The sequence below is a fragment of the Furipterus horrens genome, unplaced genomic scaffold (genome assembly GCF_987537825.1).
Source record: "Furipterus horrens unplaced genomic scaffold, mFurHor1.1.pri manual_scaffold_1, whole genome shotgun sequence".
Classification (NCBI taxonomy): domain Eukaryota; kingdom Metazoa; phylum Chordata; class Mammalia; order Chiroptera; family Furipteridae; genus Furipterus; species Furipterus horrens.
In genome coordinates, this window is record NW_028327171.1 from 128,831,244 (window position 1) to 128,858,869 (window position 27,626).

At 36.8% G+C, this 27,626-nt stretch overlaps 1 protein-coding gene across 3 annotated transcripts in view; it reads left to right on the top strand.

Moving 5' to 3' along the window:
- The window catches only part of SLC35F5 (solute carrier family 35 member F5), a 52,730-nt gene that overhangs the window by 17,963 nt on the left and 7,141 nt on the right, over positions 1-27,626 (top strand). For all 3 annotated transcript variants that reach the window (XM_090279411.1, XM_090279407.1, XM_090279409.1), the window contains 6 exons: positions 1,263-1,344; positions 2,103-2,190; positions 3,814-3,878; positions 6,124-6,228; positions 9,385-9,544; positions 16,315-16,405. In XM_090279411.1, coding sequence (XP_090135537.1) covers positions 1,263-1,344; positions 2,103-2,190; positions 3,814-3,878; positions 6,124-6,228; positions 9,385-9,544; positions 16,315-16,405 — 591 coding nt within the window. The remainder of the gene's footprint in view (positions 1-1,262; positions 1,345-2,102; positions 2,191-3,813; positions 3,879-6,123; positions 6,229-9,384; positions 9,545-16,314; positions 16,406-27,626) is intronic.

The following is a 27,626-nucleotide window of genomic DNA, read 5'->3' on the forward strand; positions in this document are numbered from 1 at the left end:
TTAAAAATTCTTGAAGCACACTGGTTGAAAATCACTGATCTAGGCAGTCAGAAGTCTACAGGTAGAATCAGAATGACTTTGCTATAGTTTTATTCTGACTTTAGCCTGGAGGTACAGTTTAGACTGACTGGAGATGACTAGACTCTCAGCTGTATGCTCAAAAATCATGTGTCTATACTGCTTCATTGAAATGAAATGTAAATGTTAATAATTACCCACAAGTTCTGAGAGAGATTAAGAGATGTCCCTCTCAATAGAGACAAGTTATTCTTCAATGGACTATGATTATCATTATCCAATCAGTATGTTTCAGTAACAGAGATGCCAAAAACAGACAAGTCGTTAACTTACCTTGATTGTGTATATATGCCCCAGGAGGGATACACTAGAATGTTCATAGCAGCGTTGTTTGAGATAGTCAAAAAGTGTCCATCAACAGAAAAATGGATGAATTGTGGTAATATGCATTAGAATATCTGATAGCAGTGACAATAAATGAACTTTTGATCACACACATGCAAGACACGCACAGAAAAACACACACATACATATTAGGCTTCATTAAAAGAGGTCTTATTTCTTATTCTCTAAATCAAACTAGGCACAGGGCTGGGAATTAAGAATATCCTAGCCTAGACGAACAAAAGGGAAAAAAGAAGAAAAACTTCTCATAACTGAGAAACTTCCTTTATTATATCTAAAGATGTGAGAACTCTTTGTATTGTGTCTCCAAACAGAATCAGAGAAATGATCACAGTTAGCCAGTAAATTCACAATTTTTTAATTTTCAAAGTAAATATAGCCTTTTATCCAGCAACCTAGCTAGCTAGCTAGATTCATCTATCCCCATAGGCATCATCAAGTTCATTTCTCGTCATGCTGTGTTCATGTGTATATATTTTAATGTTTGAGAATTTCTCCCAACTTAAATTTGATTTATATAAGCTTAATAGAGTACAATCAGTGCTTGGATAAAGAAAATTTTAAAGTTGATTTGATATTAAATTTAATCCTCATTTTAGAAAAGACCTGAATGTTAATTTTTAACCAGCTATTGTTAATTTTTTAAGGAAAAATATCTTAGGTCTGATAATAAACATTTATCCTCTCTCTGGGCTCATGACTTTTCAATACAAAGCAGATTTTAAAACCTCTCATGATAACAGTGTTTAGGGGAAGAAAAAAGGAGGGGGACTATAAATTCTAATGGCAAATATAAATATGTCATTCATTATGTTTCACTTTGTTTTCTATTTCTTTAGTGGTTTTTGGCAAATTTGTCATATCAAGAAGCACTTTCAGACACACAAGTTGCTATTGTTAATATTTTGTCTTCAACTTCAGGTAAGGAATGTATCTCCAAAATCTGCATTATGAATCAAGATCTATTTCTAATATGCACATATATATATATACACATATATATGTATATATATATGTGCATGCGTGTGTGTACATATACACACATTTTTATCTTGTTATAAATTATTTGTTCTCATTAGGTTAGTATATTTTAACTACTTTTTAATCTTTATAGTTTTATGCCATAGCCTTGTGCTATTATACTTTATAATATTTTTTATACCATTGTGCTGGCTGTTTGTATTATAGTTATCCTTTCTTTCACATATTCTTTCCAAAAATATTTTCTAGACCCTTTGGCTAAATGTAATTGCTTATCTTAGAACTATAATTTGTCCTATAAAAGGTATTTTATTTTTAAATTTGAATCACCTTCCAAATCTAGAAGATAAAAAGAGTGCTTTGTAAGTTGTAAAAATAACTTTAACATGCAAACTTGATTATGATGAGGTCAGAATGTTACTCTGATTGCTCAGTTTAACTCTCTTAGTTTAAAAAAATGGGACTATACTTGATCTGTATTGCTGAAATAAACATGGTTTAGTTTAGAGGCTGTTTTTATGTATGGTGTTTTAACATTTCAGCCTAGGTAACTACAGTCTTCTTAGTTTTTTAAAAATGACAAAATTAGTTTAAAAGTTAGGTGTATAATTTACTTATTTAAAAATCACATTGGTAGTAAATAATTTTGACAGTATTTAAGCTAATGTATTTTTTTTTTCATCTTTTTCTATCCGTAGGACTTTTTACCTTAATCCTTGCTGCAGTGTTTCCAAGCAACAGTGGAGATAGATTTACTCTTTCTAAACTATTGGCTGTAATTTTAAGGTAAGAATATAGTGTAATAGCGGGTTTACTCTATTTAACAATTTTCTGGTAGTGATGGAGGATAACTTATAGTACACTGTATAGGCAAAGAAAGATGAGGATAGAAGAAAGCTTTAAATGGACAGTATGCTGCTCAGCCTTGTGTTGCATCCCTGACTAATTTTCTAAACCCTGTTGGGGAGGGTAACCTGAGGGAAGGACCCCAAGGCAGCTTTAGTTCCCATTCATGTGATTGCAGATTTACTAAGTATTGTACTGACATTTACATTTAAGTTACTGTGGCAGCTTAATGCTCATAAGCTCCCAAATGTCCATTTCCTTTTCTTAAAACAAGTTCCCCTTTTGTTTTGGGTTTTGGTTTTTACTTTTCCCACTTCTAGAAATCTAACATGCAGTCTTCTCTGATTGTATCAGCCTCAGTCATTCATTTTGTGTTACTATATAGCCTCAGTATTGTCAATAACTATATTTCAATCTTTTATTTTTGTTTAACTTTGTGTATGTTTGTCTTATCTTCCCTATGAGATTCTAATCCCTTGAAGGCCAAAAGCTTTGTGTCACAAAAGGCCTTTGCTCACCAACAGGACTCAAAAAAGATGGGATGGTTTGATAAAGCAATTGTTTTTGTGAGAGAAAATCAGAAATTAGAGGAGGTAGCAGAATGACTTAATAGAGAGATTAGTATTAGCTTGTTAGAAGTGTAAATCACAGCTCTGCTCTGTGTCCATGGGCACTCCCCTTAAATCCTCTGAGAGGACTTCTTAGATCTCAGCTGTGTGATTTTGATCAAGTACTTCCTCTCTTTCTCCCCTGGCTGGTTTGGCTCAGTGGATTGAGCGTCTGCCTGCGAGCTAAGTGTCGCTGGTTCGATCTTCCAGTCAGGGCACATCAGAGAAGGAAAACTCTGACTCCAAAAAACCTCCGCTGCCTTGCGGCATACCTCTTCAGGGGAAAGGCTAAGGGAGTAAACCCTGACAGAAAATCCGGAGCCGGAGTCCCTAAGGCGGTTTGACGTTGTAGTCAACACCGGCAACTCCTGCGGCGCACCTGAAGCCAAGCTGTATTGACTCCGTCTTTCCCTTGGACCCTTCAGCTGCGAAGAGAGGGGGGGTCTGCTGCATGGGCAACAGCAGACCCTCCATATCACCCTGCCCAGGCTCTGTAGCTTCAGCTTCACTGGAGAGGACACTCCAGCGTCATCGCAAGATGTCGATTCAACACGGGAGGAGACAGATACCGTGTCACTCCCAAGTCGGACTGCACAACCATTCTCGGCGGTGCAGATGGACTCTTAAGAAGCTACACCATCGTCTCTCGAGACGGACGGCTGCCGACGACTTCCTCTCTTTGTGCTAAGTTTTCTCACAGTAAAATAGGAATGGCAATAACAATAATATCTTCCTTTAAGGTCATATTGTGCATTTTGTGTGGATTAAATGGGTTAATATTATAGCACTTTACACTATACTGATAACGCTGTTAGATATTAATTAAATCATGAATTCTTTGACAGTTTTATCCCAAAATTAGTCTTGATCACATTTAAATAATTTTTATCTTTATGATTAGTCACTTTAAGGAATTTATTATTTTGCTCATCAGTAATGACTGTTATTCTCATAGCATTGGAGGTGTCGTACTGGTAAACCTGTCAGGGTCTGAAAAATCTGCTGGAAGAAATACAATAGGTAAGTATCTGATGCTGCATTCTTTCTGTTAGGGTATATGTACAAGGACGTTTTGTACTTATTGTCATCACAAACCCACACAGAGGGTGGGCGCTAACAGGGCCTTATTAAAAACAAAAACAAAAAAAACCAAGAACTTTTTACCCACATTGGTGTGGCTCAGTAGGTTGAGCCCCAGACTGTGAACTAAAAGGTCGCTGGTTCAATTCCCGGTCAGGGCACATGCCTGGGTTGTGGGCCAGGTCCCCATTTGGAGGTGTGCAAGAGGCAACCACACATTGATGTTTGTCTCCCTCTCTTTCTCCCTCCTTTCCCCTCTCTGTAAAAATAAATAAATAAAATCTTCAAAGAATAAATAATTAAAAACTTTCCTTTGGAAATAGTGTTAAAAAAAATTCAGAAATAGTTTACAAAGTTCTCATATAGCCTTTGCCCAGATTCTTTGTTAACTGTGTACGTAACTACAGTACAGTTATAAAAATGAGGAGTTAACATTAAAGAATTATATTACGTAGTCTGTTAGTCCCTTTTAAACTTCACCATTTTCCCATTAATGTTCTTTTTCTGATTCAGGATCACTTATTGCATTTACTTGTCATGTCTCCTAAGTTTCCTTTAATTGTGCAACTATCCCTCAATCTTTTCTTTTCTTTTTTTTTTTTTTTTTTTGACTGTCATAACCTTAACAGGTTTTGAAGTATACTGTCCAGTTGTTTTGTAGCATGTTCATTTATTTTGGATTTGTCTGCTATTTCCTAACAGTTAAATTCATGTTGTGCATGTTTTGGTAAGAATACCATGGAAGTGATATAATGTTCAGATCAGCACATTGTATCAGAAGACACATGATGTTGATGTTACTAGTGATGATAATAATGACATAATTTTAAGGTGATATCTGCCAGTTGTTTCCTTGTTTTTGATTCACTGCATAGATTTAACAAAAACAAAGTTAATGTTTTTCCTCTGGGTACTTTAGTTATTGGAAGTTTATTGAATAAAATAATACTTCTAAACTATTCCTGGTTACTGTCCAGTGAGCTGTGTCTTGAATTGCCTCAACTCTTTCTCACCTAGAGCAGTTTGTATGTGTAAAACAATACACATATTTGTTGTGTGTATGTGAGATTTTGTTGGCATGCTTTCCCATTGCTGTTTTAAAAAGTTTGATAATAAACATATTTAATAAAACATTGGATTTTTGATAATTGATTAAAGTATTGAATATGGTGACTTGGTAGGCAGCACATTATTTAGCTGTTTTTAAAGATTTACTTAAATGTTTATGAAAATGGATTAATACATTAAAAGAGATTCAGTGTTTGTTATGCATATACTGTGAGCCCTGTGTTATTCTAGATAATTTTGGGACACTAAAAAGTATAAATTACCTAATTTGCAGTTTTCAAGGAATTCTTGATTGTAATGAGTATATGAGATTTACAAAATGCAGCAAATAGAGAATAAAATACTACCGCATTTAATTATAGTAAGTATAAATTGTCTAAAATAGAAGGTAGGAAATTCAGCAGAGTAGAAAAGAGGATACTTTATGGCTGAGATGGGACTTTTACAGGGCCTTGAAGATAGTAGTGGGATGTATATTAAAAATGACACATGCAGGCCCTGGCTGCTGTGGCTCAGTGGATTGAGCATCAGCCTGTGAGCCAAGTGTCGCTGGTTCAATTCCCAGTCAGGGCACATGACTAGGTTGCACGTCAGGTCCCCAGTTGGGGGCGCCAGTGAGAGGCAACCACACAGTGATGTTTCTCTCCCTCTCTTTCTCCTTTCCCCTCTCTCTAAAAATATATAAATAAATAAACAAACAAATAAATAATTTAAAATGACACATGCAGTTGGGAGAACAATATAAGCAACAGCTTAGAGAGGGAAAGAAGCATTGTTAAAGTTGGACTGTGCCAGGTGACAAAGTTGTTTATGTAGGGGAAATAGGTATGCATTTCAAAATTTAAAAACAAAGTGTTACTTATATGAGTTTTAGTATTATCACATGTATAAGTGTTTGGTTAGATCATTGAGGTGAATGTTTTTGCATTTATTTGTTTACACTTTAAACTCCTTCCTATACTCCTGGAGGACAATGATCAGCGGGCTATACTTTATCTTTTCATATATGTACACTGTTTCTTGAAATAGGATCTGACAATTGTTAGATTTTGAATAAGTGTGTGTATTGAATGAGTTAATGAACAAGTGCTTTAAATCATTATGTTGATCTTTACAGGTTCCATTTGGTCTCTTGTTGGAGCCATGCTCTATGCTGTCTATATTGTTATGATTAAGAGAAAAGTAGACAGAGAAGATAAGTTGGATATTCCAATGTTCTTTGGTAAGAATATGTTTAACTTGTGATGTATTTACTCTGAATGATTAACTTAGGATTTTGTTTTTGGTTTTTAGAGGGAATAGAGAAGCCTTCCCCATACCCCCATCAATATGGTTCTTGGAAACCTTCAGATTTTAAAGATCATGAAGTCCTATCTCAGTGTTTTTCTCTTACCTTGTCCTGCATAGTTGTGTACCTATGAGGGATTGCCCATTTCCTCAGTGTGAGGTAAAGAAAGAAATTCCTTCTAATTCCTTTTTTTGCATTAATGTTTTCAGCCTGTGAATCAGATATTTTCCTCAATGATATGACAGAATCATGGTATTATAAGCAGTGAGAGTATACCTGTTATATTATACATTTTGCCATTTTTGAGTTGTTAGAAACATAGGATTGGGAAACTGCCCCCAAATGACATATATAATACTGTTCCAGACTATGTATTTATTTTCATTAAAAATTGTGGGCCATTTAAGGTTTTTTTCATTTGTACTTTGAGAGTTGGACTCTTTATGACATAGATTTTTCAAATTACCCAATTATAGTTTCTGGCATTAGTTCTTAATTTTGGTAAATAAAATACCTGGTATATTTATAAATTCTCTTTTGCCAAAAAACATTTCATTAAAAAACTGTGTTATCTGTAGGATATCTGTGGATATCTTTCAAAAGATATTGGAATACCAATAGGTAAAGAAGCCTAGTGATGAGGGTTTAAGGTACAGCTTACAGGGAATCAGGAGACCTGGAATATAGCTGTTAATAACTTCCTTTATCTCATATTCATCTGAAAAATGAGGAAATTGAACTAGATAAGTAGCTTCCAAACTGATTTACAAAGGATCCTGGGAAGTTTGGGAGGATGTGGAGTTGTATGTGCGGGTCTGTTTCTTGGACTCCTTTACCACTTCAACTGGACAGCTCTGCTTTGTAGGCATTTTTGCATTATCATTTAAGTTGCAGGAAAAGATTTTTATGCTAAAAACAGTTTGAATATCTTTTCCTGAAGATTAACAAAAATACGTTTGTCATTCAAGTTCCTTTTAAGTATAAAATTCAATAAATATACCTTAAACATGAAGAGCATTTTAATAATGTCTTATTTTAGTCATAGAAAATTCCATCTGTGATGGAATAAAATGCTAATATTTAATTTAATAGAGAAAATTTGCATAGACAAATAACTTGATTGGTCTTGTTCATATATGATGTGATATAGAAAGCAATATGGATTTGATCTGAGCTTTATAACAGACAGGATTAGAAAAAAAGAAGTTATGACTGGAATGTGTAGGGTTCTTTAGGCATGGGTAAGTGAGAACCTAGTGGGTGGGCATGGTGAGTAGATCTGTGTCATTGTGCTGAGCATTCACTTCAGGGAAAAACAAGAAGATATGCAGGCCAGATTCTGAAGGGCGTGGAAAAAAGATGAGATTATTTGTAGGTCCAAACACTTCATTTATGTGGGTTTTCATAGGCTTGATAGTTCAGGGACCAGAAAATAGGTTTGCTTCTTGATAATGCCAAATTTTGGCATTTTAATCACAACTTTTTAATGTTATGCAAGTCTTTTAGATCATGAGCCCCTTCTGTATATGTGTCATTTTGTTTCATTTTATTTGTATCACTAGATGTCTTAAATTGGGTTTCCTAGATTTGGGGTATGTGACAGGGATTTAATGTAGATGATTTATTGAGGGGGTGCTTTGCAGGGAAAACTGACAAGGGACTGAGAGAAGCAAGATAGAGCAGGCGGGAGGTAGAGCCTAGTGTCTAGGCACTCCTCTCCTCTGAGATGTCCTGGCCTTGAACCATTAGGATCTCAGCCACAGGGCCAGCCTTGTGAGTGCAGTCATTGGCTGCAGAGGGTGTAGGGTAGGCAGGTGAGAACTTCCTGGGAAAGGCAGACATGTTTGCTGTCCAAGACAGTTCTTTAGAGAAGGCCGGTGAGAGTGGGTACTCCAGTCTTGTTTAGATTTAACCAGGTATCCTAAATACTAGTTTATTATTTAGCAACCTATATAAAATATGTATCTACTATAATTTAACTTAAAAAAAAAAGTTCTATAATTAATGTATCTCATTGTAAATCCGTGATGTTTACCTGTATAGAAAGTGCAATAAAAATTACTATAAAATTTAAATAATTTTTCTTTATAGTCTTTACTATAGTCTTTACATTATATAGTCATATATAAGCTTGCATTGTTATAATAATAGCTAGCCTTTATTACTGTTTACTCTTTGCCAGGTACTATGCTATATTTTGTGTTTTATGTAATATTTCCAATAACCTAATTAAATATTGTTTTACATGTATAGGCTGAAAAACTGATGCTTAAAAGAGGTTCTGCTCTTGCCTAAGGTTTACACTACTAGTGAATGGTAGAGCCTGAGATCAGAACCCGGTCAGTCGGGCTGCAGAGCATACACTTCTAACCACTAAACACTACAGCTTTCCTTATAAGTAGTCTGTGCTTGGTTTGTACATTGAATAAGTATTTATGTATATGTTATCTCACAAATTAGCTGTTGAGCTCTGGGAAGATAGGAATGAAGAATTTTATCCTTTTTTGGACCCTTCCTCCATTATTTCTAGTATAGCACAGATGCTTTAAATATAACTATGAGTTGAATCAGAGAACAAACTGTAAATTTCTTATAATTAGGTTGAATATACAAACACACACACATACACTAGTTATTTCTTTAACTTCTAGGACAATACAGGGTTGGGCAAAAGTAGGTTTATAGTTGTTCATAGGGAAAATAATACAACAATTAATAAAAACACAAGAACAAACACTTTTGCATACTTAACAACTGTAAACCTACTTTTGCCTTACCCTGTATATTATTAGTGGGTAAAGTTAACAACCCTTCTTTCTGAATTGTTTTAAGTGGCTTATTCTGTAGTAGTTGCTCCATGCACTGTGGACATTTGAACTTTGAAGACTCAGTGATCACCAGTTGTTTGATACAGTTTTTTTGGTGTTATTTACCCAAGGATTGATTTAAAAACAAAGAAACAGAATTTCCAGTTAAGGAAATCTGTTTGAGCTCTTTGTACAAAATCTGTTTTCTAAGTATAGAGTTCTAAGTTTGGAAAATTTAAATAAATCACAGAAACTAACTTTTGTCTCTTTTATCCATGTTTAGGTTTTGTAGGTCTGTTTAATCTGCTGCTCTTATGGCCAGGTTTCTTTTTACTTCATTATACTGGATTTGAGGACTTTGAATTTCCCAATAAAGTAGTATTAATGTGCATTATCATTAATGGCCTTATTGGAACAGTTCTCTCAGAGCTCCTGTGGTTGTGGTATGTACTATTTATTACCCTGTGATTTATTAGTTATCAGTTTATGAACTTCACGATAGTTTAAGCTTTTATGTTTCTTTTGTCTTCTGATGGCCCTTCCTCTGCACCTTCTCACCCCCCACACTTAATAATTTTAATACAGTAACTCCATTAAAGTGTGAACTTTGTTTTTTATTTTTAACTTCTAATTATCCATTGTATGGTGCAGTGTTTTACACATAAAAGAAGTTTAATAAATACTTAATGAATGAATGAATATGAATAATCTAAATTAAATTGTAAAGTGTTTTTGGAATTATTGTTATGCAAATGATAGGTGTCATCTATTGGACATCCAGACTTACAAGATGTGTATCCTAAGCATTAACGACGTGAGTTCTGAATGAGAATATGGGGGGGACTTGGCTTGTTTAAAAGCCTTTGCTTATTTTAGAGTCTTTGTCTATTTGGCTATTGATAGACTTTTTTGTTTTGTTTATTCTCAGGACTTTTAATGTGAGTAAGACACATATGTAAACCCTTAACCCTGGTTAGACATGTTAATATACCTTGAAATGTTATAATATCAAATATGTTGATATGTGATAATAATTCTAAAGTGTTGGAAGGCAATATCATGTATGGATTTTAAGAACCCTTTCAAATATAGAGCTTGATACTTAGTCCTACTTCCACCTAATAGGAACTTAAAAAGAAACACAAATTGTACTTAAGCTCCTAAATAAATTTTAATATATGACAATTAGGACTACTGATTAGTTTTTTCTTGCAAAAGACTGCAACAAAAATAGCTTTTGTATGAAGTCTTTTTTTATGCTCTCCCTACACTTCTTTCTCCTTCCCAGGTAAGAAAATACCTATTTTCTTGATATTCTCAACACTCATTCTCTTTCATGTAGTACTTAAAGATTTACTTTGTATTGTAGTAATTCATGTACTTATCTTAAGTTCCTTTGCTGATCTGAAACTCTTTGATTTCAGAATTCATTTACTAATTCCTTTTTCCATATTTACATGCATTTTAGGAGTTCACTTTTTAACCAAAAAGTGTTACATATTTTATTTTATAAATATATATCATATCCCTCTTGTCCTCTTGCCTTGTCACTTCTTTTGTTCTGCCATTTCTTTTGCCTCTCTTTACTCTTGGTTCTGAGCAGATGAAACTACTTACCAGCTGTGTGGTGATTTAACTTAGTTGAACCATAAGGAATTGTTGATCTTCAGTCATTTTTGATGGCAGTTTCATATGGTTCAACCCAGTGAACCATATGCTTTAAATAATTATTCATTCATTGTATTTTAATGTGAGTTCAAATTCTCTAGTTTTCTAAGTTTAGTTAAAATTGGAAAATTAAAGCAAAGTAGTTTTACATGTTTGAGAGAAATAATTAAATTTGTCTTTGGATATTAGACTAAAGAAGGGTTTAGTTTGGTCCTTGATAGGTTATTGTAGTGAGACTCATAGTAAACATGGATTGTGCCACCTACAGATATTAAAATGCTCATTCATTATTGAGAGCTTTATTTTTAATAAACATATACAAGAGTTTCATTATATTCAGCAGAATATATTATAGGTTTTCAGAATGATCGTACATGAGTTGTGACATGTAATCTCCCTTGGAAAATTTTACATTTAAAGAAATAACAAATAGCATGTTTTTCAATAACTGAGTCTCTTTTTTAATTAACTTTTTTAAAATTAAAAGAGTAATACATACAAAAGTGTACAAAAGGGTTTACAATCCAAAGGAAATCTCCCTCCTGCTATAAACTTCTATTCCTTTTACCCAGAGGCAACCACAATTAACTTCTACACCTTCTACAATATTTTCTATACATATAGAAGTATGTCTCAGTCTCTTAATTTTCCCCTCAATTTGTTTTATTTTTAACACACAAATGGGAGCATGCTATGGATATTGTTCTGTACTTTACTTTTTTCACATTGTCTTATAAATCTTCACATAACAGCACTTAGATTCAATTCACTTTTTTAAAAGCCTGTATTTTAAAATACTGTACTCTAATCTATTATTTTATATATGGATAGAATAAAATGTTTTACCAGTTTTTTATTGAGAGACATTTTAAGTTTTTAGTCTTTTGCTTTGTGAATAATACAATATTGAATATCCTTATATATGTCTTTGCATAAATATGTTAGCATTCTGTAGGATAAATGCCTCTCAGTGGAAAAGACTGAGTCAAGCAAGTAAACTTTGGGTTTTGATAGAGAATTGCAAAATCATTTTCCACAAAGAGAACACAATTTATATTCCCTACTGTGTATTATGAGTGTTTATTATTGATTAGTTAAATTGGACACTGAAAGCCATAATATGATCAAAGTTATGTTTATCCTTATCTGGGATAGATTTTTCAGATACAAAGTTTATTTTTCAGATATATTTCTATACTCAAGCATTTAAGGTATTTATAGTAATAGCTCAGTAGCAGTAAAGTTAGTAAGTAATGAAACAGACATATCCCTTAAATTCTAGATGTTGGTAACTCCAAATAACTGTAAGAAGCATATAAGATTTTTTATGATTGTACTCTACTTTGTGTTATAAATCTCTAAGAACATATGTTACGTTATAAAGATATACAGTCATACCTCGGTACTCGTCAACTTTAGAACTCATCAAACCCTGTACTCGATGCATTTTGATGAGAAAAAAATGTTTCAGCACTTGGCACTTGCTTGGGACTTGTCTCATTTGCTAGAACTTGTGTGAATCATGACATCACCCTGCAAGAGAAAATGCTTCATTGTTCAGTACTCGTTGGTTTTGACACTTGTCATGAGTTCTGGAATGAATTAATGATGAGTACTGAGGTACCACTGTGTGTGTGTATATATGTATTTAACCACTGAACCTTCATTTCACAGAGCAGCTCATAAGTAGTAGAAACTGTTAGTACTTGAGTTCTCTTTACTGCATCAAGAAGAACTAATTCTCCAGCCATGAGGTTAGTCCTTGACTTCCAGTCAAGATAGCAGCATAGGTAAATGCAGTACTCAAATTCTTCAACAACCACATCAAAATTACAACTAAACTACAGAATAGCCATCATTCAGAACTGCCTGAAATCAAGCTGAATGGAAGTCCTACAACTAGGAATTTAAAGAAGTAGCCATATCAAGAATAGTAGGAGAGGTGGAGACACAGAATGGGCTGGTCCCATACCCATGTGTGGCGGTATAAAATTGAGAGTATATCTTGGCTGAAGAGGTCCCCCTTGAGGAGCAAAGGGTCCCAGCCTCACACCAGACCCACCAACCCAGGGTTCCTGTGCCAGAGAGAGAAGTCTCCAAAACTTCTGACTGAAAAAAAGCAGTAGGAATTGTGGCTGAGTGAGTCGGAGGGCTTCTGGAATCCCAGGCAGTTCCTCTTAAAGGACACCCACACAGAGTTACTCAAAATCACTCTCTCATTGTCTGGCAACAGAGCTAGAGTTGAGGAGGGACAACATTCTCCCAGAAAGAAGTGCTGGCAGAGGCCATTTTTTCTCTTCTGAGACCTGACAACATCCCCCACCCCCAAGGTCAGCAAGTAGGTGCCATATCTGAGTCTCCATTAGCCTGGCTAACACTATTTGTCAACCCTGGTGATTCCCTGATACCCCCTCTCACCAACTTGGGGGCCCACCCAATCCATTTCCAGTAACTTTTTCATATAAATGGCTTCTCTTGCCTCATGCTTTGGACTTTCCTAAAATTGCTCAAAGAAGCAGCATCTGGCTTCAGTGTGACCCGTACCTCTCACTAAGTGGCCCCAGGCCTGGCACTAGCTGCAGCCAGCCTTGGTCCGCAGCTTGGCCTCTCCTGGGCACCTTCAAGCCCAGCACAAGTAACAGCCATCTACAGTATGCTCTATAGTTCTGTCAGGTAGACCCAAGAAGGGCACAGACTGGCTGAAGTTGTACCTCTAGGGAGGCCCCAGAGACAGTGCACCTGGTGGACAACTTCAGACTACACTGGATTATAACTTGTACCACCTCCATAAGTGACACACTCAAGGGGTAGACACAAGGAGCACCAAAGCCCCACTGAAGCAGATCCTGTTCTATAGGTTTGACTCTTGCACAGCAGCTCCTCTGCTGTAGTTGCAGCCAGACCTTGCAGACAGTTGCCCTGGCAGTCAGTTCTTCTCAGTGATACCAACAGCAATCAAGGCTCAACTACAACAGGACAGTGCACAAAACCCACATGGGAACACACCTGAATGCCCAGCTTGGGTGACTGGTGAGGCTGCACCACTGGGTCCTACAGGTTACCTACCTACCTATCATGTCTGGGAGACATAGCAGCTCTGCCTGATACATAGAAGCAAACATAGAGAAGCAGATGAAATGTGGAGACAAAAAAAATAGATCCCAAATGAAAGAACAGTAGAAATCTTGAGAAAAAGAAGTGAAATGGAACCAAACAAACTACCAGATACAGAGTTCAAAACAGTGGTTATAAGGATGCTCAAAGAACTTTGTAAGAACTTCAACCACATGAAAAAGGACATAGAAACCATAAAAAAGAACCAGTCAGAAATAAAGGATACACAAACTGAAATAAAGAATAATTTACAGGGAATCAACAGTAGAATGGATAAAGCCTAGAATCAAATCAGTGATTTGAAATATAAGGAAGCAAAGACACCCAATCAGAACAGCAAAAAGAAAAAAGAATCCAAAAAAAATGAAGGTAGTGTAAGGAACCTTTGGGACAACTTCAAGCATACCAACATTTGCATTATGAGGGTGCCAAAAGGAGAAGAGAGAGAGCAAGACATTGAAAACCTTCTTGAAAAAATGACAGGAAACTTCCCTAATTTGGTGAAGGAAATAAATATACAAATCTAGGAAGCACAGAGAGTTCCAAACAAGATGAACCCAAAGAGGCCCATACCAAGACACATCAGAATTAAAACACAAAAGGTTAAAGACAAAGAGAGAATCTTAAGAGCAGCAAGAGAAAAGCAGTTAGTTACCCACAAGGGAACTCCCATAAGACTGTCAGCTGATTTATCAACAGAAACACTGCAGGCCAGAAGGGAGTAGCAAGAAATAGTCAAAGTGATGAAAAGCAAGGAGCTACAACCAAGATTACTCTACCTAGCAAAGCTTTCATTTAGAATTGAAGAACAGATAAAGAGCTTCCCAGATAAGAAAAGAAACTAAAGGGGTACATCACCAGCACACCAGTATTACATGAAATGTTAAAGCATCTTCTTTAGGAAGAAGAAGAAAAAAATAAAAAATATGAAAAATAAAATAACAATAGATACATATCTAGCAACACTTGAATCTAAGAAACAAAATAAGTGAACAAACAGAACAGAAACAGACTCATATATACAGAGAACATTTTGAAGTTGCCAGATGGTATTTGTGGGATGGATGAAAAAGTTGAGGGGATTAAGAAGTACAAATTGGTTGTTACAGAATAGTTATGGGATGCAATGTACAGAATAGGGAATATAGTTAATAATATTCTAATAACTGTGGTGTCAGATGAGTTTGAGATTTATTGGGATGATCAATTAGTACACCTGAAACTAATACAATATTGCATGTCAACTATAAGTGAAAAATTAAAAATGATTTTAAAAAAAGAACTAACTGTCCAGCCTCTATTGAATACTTCAAGTGTCACTTTCAAGAGATAGCCTCTTTTATCGCAGGAGAGCATTATTAATTCTAACACATGCTGAGCTAGAATTTGCTTGCCTGTAATTTCCATAGGTCTGTAGTCCTACCGTATTACATTATATTTGGGCTATAATTTATTTTCTTCTTATTCTCCTAAGTTATTAGTCTTTATAAATGGCTCATCTATATGACATAATGCTTTCCTTCATTGTTTCTTCAGATGAACATAATTATATGCAGATTGATATATTAAAATTTGATACCAATATTGGTGAAAATAAAATAGGTTTTGGTTAGGACAATTCCTAGAAAAATGGAAAACAACAAGGAAATATTGTTTAAAAATACTCAGTTTTTTTCTTTTCAGTGCTAAGCCAAAGGAAAAGAGCAGCACATATATAAATACTTTTAGTTCTCATGAGGGTGAGATATTTTTTGGTTTGATGACAGACTCACATGTTGACTTATCACTTTCTTAAAGTCTTTGTTGTGAGGTGTTGTCCTACAGTTTTAATAAAGCTTCCTGCTTTGTTAGTATCATTATCACAACTCTTTTTGACATTTTTTAATACAGTTTTTTTTTAAAGATTTTATTTAATTTTTTAGAAAGAGGGGAAGGGAGGGAGAAAGAAAGGGAGAGAAACACCAATGTGTGAGATATACATCAATTGGTTGCCTCTCAGATACCCTCAGCTGGGGACCTGGCCTGCAACCCAGGAATGTGCCCTGACTGGGAATCAAATCAGTGACTTGTTCACAGGCTGGTGCTCAGTTCAATGAGCCACACCAGCCAGAGCTCTTTTGACAGTATTGTAAAAATATTAAGGAAAAATAAGCTACACATTCAAAGTAGAAAATATCTGTAAGCAGATTTTAACAATAGCAGAAAATACCTCAAATTTTTATACTTCTATGTGGATTTTCAATATTTGAAGATTTTAAGAATTATCTTAGTAACTTTATTATTTATTATGTCTCAGTCTATCCTGAGCTTTTATTTTTGCTTTTGATTTCTCACAGCTATATTTTAGGATAGATAGCCTTTAATTAGTGTTTTTCTTTGGTTCTTTTACTCTTGTAATATGGAAATGTGTGTTTTCCTTTTTTCTTTTTAGGGGCTGCTTTCTTACCTCATCATTAATAGGCACCCTTGCACTAAGCCTTACAATACCACTATCCATAATAGCTGACATGTGTATGCAAAAGGTAAGGCAAACTACTTATTAGATATTTTTAGGTATATTATTAAAAACAGCTAATGAAATTAAGGGATATGACTAAATTATAAAGGATACCCACATGAATAATCCTTTATGCCTTCTCCCCCAAGGTGCTTTACTACATAGAGATATAAAAAGTAACGAAAGAAATGGATACTCTTTTGCATTTTTAGCTTTTCATTTTTTTATCTTAAGAACAGTAGTTCTCTCAAGGGGGGAGAGGGGAGGGTGAGAAGGGAGGAAGAAGGAGAAGGGTCTAGTCAAGGAACTAGTAAAAATGACCCATGGACATAGATGACAGGGTGGGGATTGACTGGGAGAAGGGGTGGGAGGGGTGGGGGGAAGCAATGGGGGAAAAAGTGGGACAACTGTAATAGAAAAACAACTTAAAAAATGATGGAAAAAAAAGAAAATGAAACTGGTTCTCCAGTTTGAGAGCTGATTATGTTGCATAGGTTCTTTGATAAGTCAGTGTTATGGACTAGGAGATATATTTTATCATATAGGTTTTAGTGTTTTGATTTCTAAGATAAACTCCTTAATGCTATGCTCATACTACTATAGATCTGAGAGGCATATGAGCAGTGTTGTTTCTCAGCAAATACTCTTTCCTGTCTGGACTCAGCAGGGCAGGGGCTTCTTCCCTCTTCTATGAAGTTCTGTTCTGGATATGGGGATCTTGTGGTAAATGTTGTCATTATTGCAAATATTGCAAAAAAAAAAAAAAAGAATCTATGTCCTTCCCAGCAGCCTGAAGGGAGGAGGTTATTTAATATTCCTAGGGGTTAGCAGAGAGAAAAGAGATGTGCCATTGGCTAATGCTAAAAGATGTAGTGGAACCATGTATCAATTCAATATTTGTAAGCTTTTAAGTAACAAAATGGTGTGTGTGTGGGGGGGAGGGGTTGGTTTAATATAATTGGAATAGGAAATACTTCAAAGCCCAAAGGCTTATAATGTGTAGAAGTTATAACCAGATTTTGAAAGCTGTTTTTCTTTAGATATTTGTGCAATTTTTAGGGTAAAGGCAAAGTACTCTCAATGATATCTAACTTCTTTATTTGAAAAAATTCTGTACTGATATTTAACTTTGTTTTGTGATTCAATAAATTCTTATTTGTCATGGTTAAAAATAGAGATCTCCTTAATTGAGAATTAAATATCTTATAAACCATACATTTTTAAAGAATGTGAATGTTATAAAATACATATAACACTAAAATTACACATACAAGATTTTTTTATAGATTACATAATATCCAGGTCCTTCTGCATCTCAGGGTCGTAATCTTGAATGTCAACAAGAATTGTGCTAGTGAAACTGGGAAAGTGCTGCTTATTAGAGGATTTTGGTAGACCATTGTGTAAATGAACTTTACTGATATTTTGAAAACATCAGCTTTAATACATTTGCAAAATAAAAATTGATGGTTAAGGGAATTTTTTAAAAAGAATTGTCTAAAGGGACGTGATTTTATCAAATAATTTTATAATTTGTTTAATCAAATATTTTTATATAGAATTTTTATTTTGTTTTTCAATTACAGTTGTCCCATCTTTTCCCCCATTGCTCCCCCCCACCCAGCCCACCCCTTCTCCCATAATCATATCCCCCTCCATTGTCCATGTCCATGAGTCATTTATACATGTTCTTTGACTAAACCCTTCCCTTACTTATCCCCCTTCTCTCCCTCCCCTCTAATAACTGTTATTCTGTTCCTTGTTCTATTTAGTTCATTTGTCTGTGTTGTTCCTTAGTTTCCTGTAAGGTGATATCATATGGTATTTTTCTTTCTTTGCCTGGCTTATTTCACTAAGCATAATTCTCTCTAGTTCCATCCATGTTGTTGCAAATGGCAAGAGTTCCTTCTTTCTTTCTGCTACATAGTATTCCATTGTGTAAATGTACCACAGTTTTTTGATCCACTCATCTACAGATGGGCACTTAGGCTGTTTCCAGCACTTAGCTATTGTAAACAGGGCTGCTATGAACATAGGGGTGCATAAGTTCTTTTGAATTAGTGTTTTAGGATTCTTTGGGTATAATCCTAGCAGTGGAATTACTGGTTCAAAAGGCAGTTCCATTTTTAGTTTTTTGAGGTAATTCCATACTGTTCTCCATAGTGGCTGCACCATTCTGCATTCCCTCCAACAGTGCAGTAGGGTTCCCGTTTCTCCACATCTTCGTCAGCACTTCTTGTTTGTTGATTCGTTGATGATGGCCATTCTGACAGATGTAAAATAGTATCTGTTTGTGGTTTTTATTTGCATCTCTCTGATGGCTAGTGATGTTGAGCATTTTTTCATGTGTCTATGGGCCTTTTGTATGTCCTCTTTGGAGAAGTGTTTGTTCAGGTCTTTTGCCCATTTTTAAATTGGGTTGTTTGTTTTCTTGATGTTGAGTCATATAAATTCTTTGTATATTTTGGAGATCAGTCCCTTGTCTGAGGTATCGTTGGCAATTATGTTTTCCCATATGGTTGACTTCCTTTTCATCTTGCTGATATTTTCTTTTGCTGAGCAGAAACTCTTTAGTTTGATGTAGTCCCATTTGTTTATTTTTTTCCTTTATTTCTCTTGCCTTAGGAGATGTATCCATGAAAATATTGTCATGTGGGATATCTGAAATTTTCCTGCCTATGTTTTCGTCTAGGACTTTTATGGAGTCACAGCTTACATTTAAGTCTTTGATCCATCTTGAGTTTATTCTGGTGTGTGGTGTAAGTTGGTGGTCTAGTTTCATGTGTTTGCACATCCCTGTCCAGTTCTCCCAGCACCATTTATTAAAGAGGTTCTTCTCACTCCATTTTATGTTCCTTCCCCCTTTACCAAATATTAGTTGACCGTATAGTCCTGGATTTATTTCTGGACTCTCTATTCTGTTCCATTGATCTACATGTCTGTTCTTATGCCAGTACCAAACTGTTTTGATCACAGTGGCCTTGTAGTATAGTTTCATGTCTGGTATTGTGATTCCTCCTGCTGTGTTCTTCTGTCTCAAGATTGCTTTGACTATTCGGGGTCGTTTTCGGTTCCATATGAATTTTTGAAGTATTTGTTCTAGGTCTGTGAAATATGTCATTGGTATTTTAATAGGGATTGCATTGAATCTGTAAATTGCTTTGGGTAGTATGGCCATTTTAATGATGTTGATTCTTCCCATCCAAGAACATGGTATTTGCTTCCATTTATTTGTATCTTCCTTAATTTCTTTCTTCGGTGTTACGTAATTTTTAGAGTACAGGTCTTTTATCTCTTTGGTTAAGTTTATTCCTAGGTACTTTATTTTTCTTGTTGCTATAGTAAATGGTATTTTCTTTTTTGTTTCTGTCTCTGATATTTTATTGTTGGTGTACAGAAATGCTTTAGACTTCTGAATATCGATTTTGTACCCTGCTATTTTGCCAGGTTCGCTTATTATATCGAGTAGTTTTTTAGTGGAGTTTATAGGGTTTTCTATGTATACTATCATCCTCTGCATATAATGATAGTTTTACTTGCTCTTTCCCAATTTGAATGCCTTTTATTTCTTTTTATTTTCTAATTACTGTGGCTAGGACTTCCAACACTACGTTGAATAGGAGTGGTGAGAGTGAGCATCCTTGTCTTGTTCCTGATCTCAGGGGGAATGCTTTCAGTTTTTGTCCATTAAGTATGATGTTGGCTTCAGGTTTCTCATATATAGCCTTAATTATGTTAAGGTATGCTCCCTCTATTCCCATTTTGCTGAGTGTTTTCATCATAAATGGGTGTTGTACTTTATCCAATGCTTTTTCTGCATCTATTGATATGATCATGTGATTTTTGTCCTTCATTCCGTTTAGGTGATGTATTATATTTATTGATTTGTGAATATTAAACCATCCTTGCATCCCTGGGATGAATCCCACTTGATCGTGGTGTATGATCTTTTTGATGTATTGCTGGATCCTGTTTGCCAATATTTTATTGAGGATTTTAGCATCTTATGTTCATCAGTGATATTGGCCTGTAGTTTTCTTTCTTTCTTGTGTCTTGACCTGGTTTTGGAATTAAGGTAATATTGACTTTATAGATAGAGTTTGGGAATCTTCCCTCTTGTTGGATTTTTTGGAATAGTTTGAGGAGGGTAGGAGTTAGTTCTTCCCTAAATGTTTTGTAAAATTCACCTGTGAAGCCATCTGGTCCTGGGCTTTTGTGTGCCGGGAGATTTTTGATTACTGTTTCAATTTCATTCTTTGTTATTGGTCTGTTGAGACTTTCCACTTCTTCTTGATTCAGTTTTGGAAGGTTATATGTTTCTAGAAATTTGTCCCTTTCATCTAGGTTGTCAAATTTTTTGCCATACAGTTGTTTATAGTAATTTCTTACAATCCTTTGTATTTCTGTCGTATCAGTTGTGATTTCTCCTATTTTGTTTCTGATTTTGTTTATTTGCGCCTTCTCTTTTTTTCTATTCATGAGCCTGGCTAAAGGCTTGTCAATTTTGTTTATTTTTTCAAAGAACCAGCTTCTACTTTTGTTGATCTTTTGAATTCTTTGTTTAGTCTCTATGTCATTTAATTCTGCTCTGATATTGATGATTTCCTTACTTCTTATTGCCCTAGGTTTTGTTTGTTGTTGTTGTTCTATTTCTTGTAGCTTTAGGGTTAGATTTTTTATTTGAGATTCTTCTATCCTTTTCAGATATGCCTGTATTGCTATGAACTTCCCTCTCAGGACTGTTTTTGCTATGTCCCATAGGCTTTGAGCTGTCGTGTATTCATTATCATTAGTTTTCAGAAATTTGTTGATTTCTCTTTGACGTCATTGTTAACCCATTCATTATTTAAAAGCATGTTATTGATTCTCCATGAGTTTGGGTGTCTTTGATTTTTTTCTCTGAAGTTGATTTCTAGTTTCAAGGCATTGTGGTTTGAAAAGGTGCTTGATATAATTTCCATTTTTTTCAATTTGTTGAGGTTTGTTTTGTGTCCTATCATGTGGTCTATCTTTGAAAATGTCCCATGTGCATATGAAAAAAATGTATATTTTGCTTCTTTGGGGTGAAAAGTTCTATATATATCAGTTAAGTACATGTGGTTTAGTGTGTTGTTCAATCTCTGTATATCCTTTATGTTTCTTTGCTTCGAAGATCTGTCTATTGTTGATAATGGAGTGTTAAAGTTCCCTACTGTGGGTGTGTTGTTGTTAATATCCTTCTTGTGGTCTTCTAGTATTTTCTTTATGTATTTGGGTGCTCCTATTTTGGGTGCATATATGTTTATCAGTGTTATATCTTCTTGATGGATTGTTCCCTTAAGTATTATGAAATGTCCTTCTTTGTCTCTTTTTATGGCCCTTGCTTTGAAATCCATTTTGTCTGATATGAGTATTGCTACCCCAGCCTTTTTTTCATGTCCGTTTGCTTGGAATACTTTTTTCCATCCCTTCACTTTCATTCTATGTAAGTCTTTAGTTTTGAGGTGTGTTTCTTGTAGACAGCAAATATGTGGGTCCTGTTTTCATATCCATTCCGCTACCCTATGTCTTTTAATTGGAGCATTTAACCCATTTACATTTAAGGTTATTATTGACATATATTTATTCATTTTCCTTTGTATCTGTGTTCCTTTACCTCTTTTTTTTTTTCTTTTTCCTTCTCTTTCTTAGATCATTCCTTTTAGCATCTCTTGCAATGCTGGTTTGGTGGAGATGTATTCTTTATATCTTCCTTTGTCTGAGAAACTACTTATTTCACTTTACATTTTGAATGAGAGCCTTGCTGGGTAGAGTATTCGTGATTGTAGGCCTTTGTTTTTCATTCCTTGACATATTTTTGACCATTCCTTTCTGGGTTGTAGTGTTTCTGTTGAGAAATCAGTCAATAGCCTTATTGGAGCTCCCTTGTATGTTATTTGCTGTTTTTCTCTTGCTGCTCTTAGGATTCTCTCTTTGTCTTTGAATATTGCCATTTTAATTATGATGTGCCTTGGAGTGGGCCTTTTGGGGTTCCTCTTCGTTGGGACTCTCTGTGCTTGTTGGACTTGCATGACTTTTTCTCTCACCATGTTAGGAAAATTTTCTGTCATTTTTTCTGTCAACTTTTCTATCCCTTGTTCTTGTTCTTCTCCTTCATTTATTCCTATGATTCAGATATTATTTTGTCTCATGTTGTCCTGTAATTGCCTTAGACCTTCTTCATACTTTTTCATTCTTTTTTCATTTTGTTGTATTGTCTGGGAATTTTTTCTACATTGTCCTCTAACTCAGTAATCCGATCCTCTGCCTCATTTAGCCTGCTTTTGATTGATTTTACTGTGTTTTTTAGTTCAGAGATTGTATTCTTCATTTCTTCCTGGTTCTTGTTAATAGTTTCTATGTCCTTTTTATGCTGGTGTAGTTCTCTGCAACTTCCTTATAATTTTCTTGGAGCTGTTGGTGATTTCCTTGGAGATTGTCGTAGGTATCTTTGAAGTTGTCGAGTATATTGAGCTTCTTCATCACCATTATTTTGAATTCCATGTCTGACATTTGGGTTATGTCTATTCCATCTACCTCTCTTTCTGGGGACTCCTCTTTTCCTTTCATTGGGAGGTTGTTTCTGTGTCTTCCCTTGTTGGATTCTTCTTGTTTGTTTTTGTTTTTTGGATTTGTCTGCTTTGATTTTCTGCCTTTGTGGTATGAGATTCTTTATAGGAGATCTGGGGGTTTCAGTGGTGCAGTCTCTTTGTTCTCCTGAGCCTGATGTTCTTGGGATACTCTTTACGTTTTTTGATTATGCTGTCTGGTTATAGTTCCGTTACTCTTTGTTGGGACCTTCCGTCTGGCTAGTTGATTGAGAGTCTCTCTGCCCACCTTGTCTTGAGTTCTTTTGTGGAGATGTTGTTAAAAACATAAACACACAGCCCAGGCAAGAAACCCACACCCTCAAAAATATCCCCACCCTCTATTCCCACTATCAGCATCAAATGAGCCAGTATTAATATAAATGTAGAGAGGTTAGGGCTATTATACTTTAGGAGATGATAGAGTAATAATAGTAGCAAGTAGTGTCAAGACTATGCAAGACAGTAATATTTACATTGTATGTTAATAAAAAAAAGAGAGCCGACCAAGATGGAGGCTTAGACGGACACGCTTGGTCTCCCTCTACAACTAGAGAGGAATACAACTACTTCAAAACAAAAGATAACTAGAAATTCCAGAAAATAAAACTACACTGAAGCCCAACATACAAAGTTATAAACCAGCGGCGCTCTCCTGGCAGGTAAGAAGAGCGAATTGGGCGGTGCTGTTTGCGGTAGCACCAGGGACAACGGCAGGGAGAGCAATCCCAGCTGCAGTCGAACTCCGGCAGCTCGCGACCCCAGCGCTGGGAAAAGCAGCCACCACATCACCTCCAACAGTGAGGCCCAGAGGGCAGGAGGATGGATCCCGGTCTCCTAGCAGAATAATGGCAGGAATCCATCTTGGACACCCGCCCCCACACAAAGCGCCACAGCACTGCAAAATAGGTTGTGGATCGCCACCGGTCACTGGGCAGTGACAACAAAGCGCCACAGCACAGCGAAAAAGGTTGCGGATTGCCGCCGGTCGCTGGGTTGTGACGAAGTACACAGGCACTGCCCCCTATAGCCGGCCCAAGAAAACAAAATGAGGCAGACAACTATAGAAATCCCCGTGGCGCAGCTCCCTAGGCAACAGATGAAGAATCTGACAGATGAACAAATAAGAAACCTGTCGGAGGCTCAGTTCAGGCCATTGTTATCAGGTGGCTTACAGAATTAACAAAAGATTTGGAAAAAGATGAGAAAGGATTGAAAAACACTGGTGAGGAAATAAAATCCAGAGTTCAAATCAACAAACCGGACCATAGAGAAGAAACAAACAGTCAACCAGTGCAGAGAGAGGAAACGGGAAACAAAGAAAATGAGGAGAGGATCAGAAACCTCTGGGACAGCTATAAAAGACCAAACATAAGAATAATTGATTTGCCAGAGGGCGAAGAAGATGAACTAGAAATAGAAAAATTAAGTGAAAATATAATAAAGCAGAACTTCCCAAACTTGGGGAAGGAAATAGACTTACAGGTCCAGGAAGCACAGAGAGTTCCAAAAAAACTGGACCCAGGGAGAACCACTCCAAGACACATTATAATCAAAATGTCAAAAGTTAAAGAGAGAATCTTAAAAGCAGCAAGAGAGAAGAAAAGAATCATGTACAAAGGGGTCCCAATTAGACTATCAGCTGACTTCTCAAGGGAGACCCTACAGGCAAGAAGGGACTGGCAAGAAATATTCAAAGTAATGAAAATCCAAAACCTACAACCACGAATACTCTATCCAGCGAAATTGTCATTCAGAATAGAAGGGCAGAGAAAGTGCTTCCAGGACAAAATAAAACTGAAGGAGTTCATTAGATCCAAACCACTATTATATGAGATGTTAAAGGGACTGGTTTAGAAAAAGGAGGATCAAAACTATGAACACTAAAATGAGAACTCTATCACAAGAAACAACAGAAGCTAGGAAATTGAAACAAAGGCAAACTAAATAGGCAAGGAGAGTAGAAAAAGAACTATAGGTATGGGGAGCATATTGGGGGGAGGTCAGCAGGGAGGGGGAAGGGGGAGAGGGAGAGAGATGGTGCAGGAATTAAGAAGCATAGTAGGAGGGAATGGAGAAGATAGGAAGAGGCTGAGAAGAACTATATGCACAACTAATGGACATGGACTAAAAGGAGGGGACAACTGGAGGGAGGGGGGCCACCGGGTGGAGGGGAGCAGAGGGAAGGGAAACTGGGACAACTGTAACAGTATAATCAATAAAACACATTAAAAAAAAGAAAGAGGGAAGAATGCAGGATAAAATAAGAAAGTGGTAGTGTATAGTATTAGATTTATATAGTAGTTATATGCTATATATTTAGTGTGAAGGGGAGGCTAAGCAAAACAGACAAACACAAAAATTAAAGATGAAGGATGGGAGGGAGAGATGGTATGAAACAGATTAAAGAGATAGTTTAAAGAAAAAAATATTTATAAAAAAATTAAAATTAAAAAGAAAGTTTTTACTCAGTTCAGCCTTTGTGTGCAATCTTCTTTTTCTGGATCCACACCTGGTCAAAATTACATGCGTTTCAAATTTTTTTCTGGCTGGCTGTCTGTGAAGAGCTCTGGCTGGTTTCTGTGGCTGCTTTTCTCTCACTCAGGGGCCTGCAGAGTTGGGTCTCTCCCCACTTGTCCTGCAGCGCCCTCCAGCAGTCCTCAAGCTTCTCTAGTAATGCTGTTCTGTTTGCGCACCAGTGCACATGTTCCTGGTCCCTGCCCTGCCTCGGATCCTGCCTCCGCTCCTCCTCCCAAGAAGTCTCTGTGTTCCAAGCTGCAGCACCGGGCTCTATCCCTGGCCAGCAGCGCCTCACCGTTCACCCGCGTGCTCTGCCCGCCGGCTTTGGGCCCTGACCGAGACCGTGTTTCTAACGCACTTTTCCCAGCCCAATTCTACTCTTTTCTGATCAGTGGCACCGCGATGTATGCGCGTGTCCGGTATGTGGTTCCACCAGCACCAGACTCAGTTCACACAACTTCCCATGTTCTGGGTCACTTGCAGTCTCACGGTTCGGCTGCGCGCCCTGCACGCCGGTCTGGAGCTTGGACCCAGACTGTGTTTCTATCGCAGCTCTCCCGGCCCAGTTCAGCTCCTCTCTTTTAAGTGGCGCTTCGATGCGCGCACCCGGGGTGTGGGGTCGCGATCCCAGACCTGCCTGTTTGGGGGATCTCCACCCAGATTCAGATCATACAGCTTCCCACAGTCTGGGCTGCTCGCTGTCCTCCCACACTTCTGGCTGTTTCACAGAAACCTTTCTTTTGTTTCCCTACGGGACTCCGCTGGTCCCCGTGCCCACAGTAGGCTGCAGTCTCCAAGCAGATTCCGGTCGGTGAGCCGGTCTGCAGCTGTCCCTCTGCAGCTGTCCCTCTGGGGTGCGGTAGGAGTGTGGGGCTTGGTGGGTCCAGCGACTCCTCCCGAGAGTGCTGGTGAGCCTTCTGCCCTTTTCCACTCCGCTCTCGCTCTCCCTTCCCCATTCGAGCTGTCCGAAATTTGTACTCACTCACTCATCTCCCTGTCTCCCAAGCTTTCCACTATAGGAGCAAGCAGACAACACAGCTACTTACCCCGCCACCATCTTCCACCTAATCGAATATTTTAAGATGAAGGCAAAACACAAGAAAAAGGAAAATCATATATGTCATTAATTAGAAAAACATAACCAAGTAGTCTTTTCTTGATTGTCTTTATGTTTATTATTAGGCAACAATTTAAGTGAATAGGCTGAGTCTCTCGTGGGAATTGAGGATAGGAAGATACCTTCTGAAAAAAGTAGCAGGGTATACCCTGGAGCTGTACTAGAAGCATGACAGGAGAAATCTATTTTCATGGGTTTTTTTTTTTTTTTTTTTTGTTTTGTTTGTTTTTTTTTTTTAAGTATATTTTATTGATTATATTGTTACAATAGTTCCAATTTTTTTTCCCCTTTGCTCCCCTCCGCCCAGCACCCCCCTTCCCCAACAATCCCCTCTCCAAGTCCATGCCCATGGGTCGTACATACAAGCTCTCCCGCCTCACCCTTTCATATATTCTTCTTCTTCTTTTTTTAAAATTAATTAATTAATTAGTTAAATATTTTAACAATAAAAAATAACAATTCCTCCCTCTCAGACTTAAGACCCTTTACAATCTTATAAAGGACAATGGATGAAGGTCTCGAGCTCCTCTAGCTGCTTCAAGCTGGACATGGTCGTCGTCCTACCTACCCGTGGGTCAAGAAATCCCTAATAAGAGTGGGGATGTGGAGGGGAGGGTGGCCTTCCCACAAGGGGAAGGATCGTGCAGACTCCAGGTTGGTTGGCTGTCTCTGGACAACGGCATGCTTGGTTTGACAGGCTGGCATCCTTGTTGTATTCTGGAGGCAACAGATTTGGCAACAGGGTTAAAGGACATCATTTAATCCGTAACCACTAGATGACAAAAGACAGGTATTAATTTTTCAATGTCCCACATTAGGGAAAAGAAGGGCTTCTTTGGAGGAAGGTGTGCCAGGTACATCTCACCTGTCCAAAACCCTTTTGCCCATTATACTTATTTTGGACTGAGGGAAATATTTTAGGTTTCCCCCATCTCAGGCCTCTGGGCTTTTTCTGTCCAAGCCATTAGGATAGAAAAGAGAAACCAGTTTTAAAGTGAAGCCCA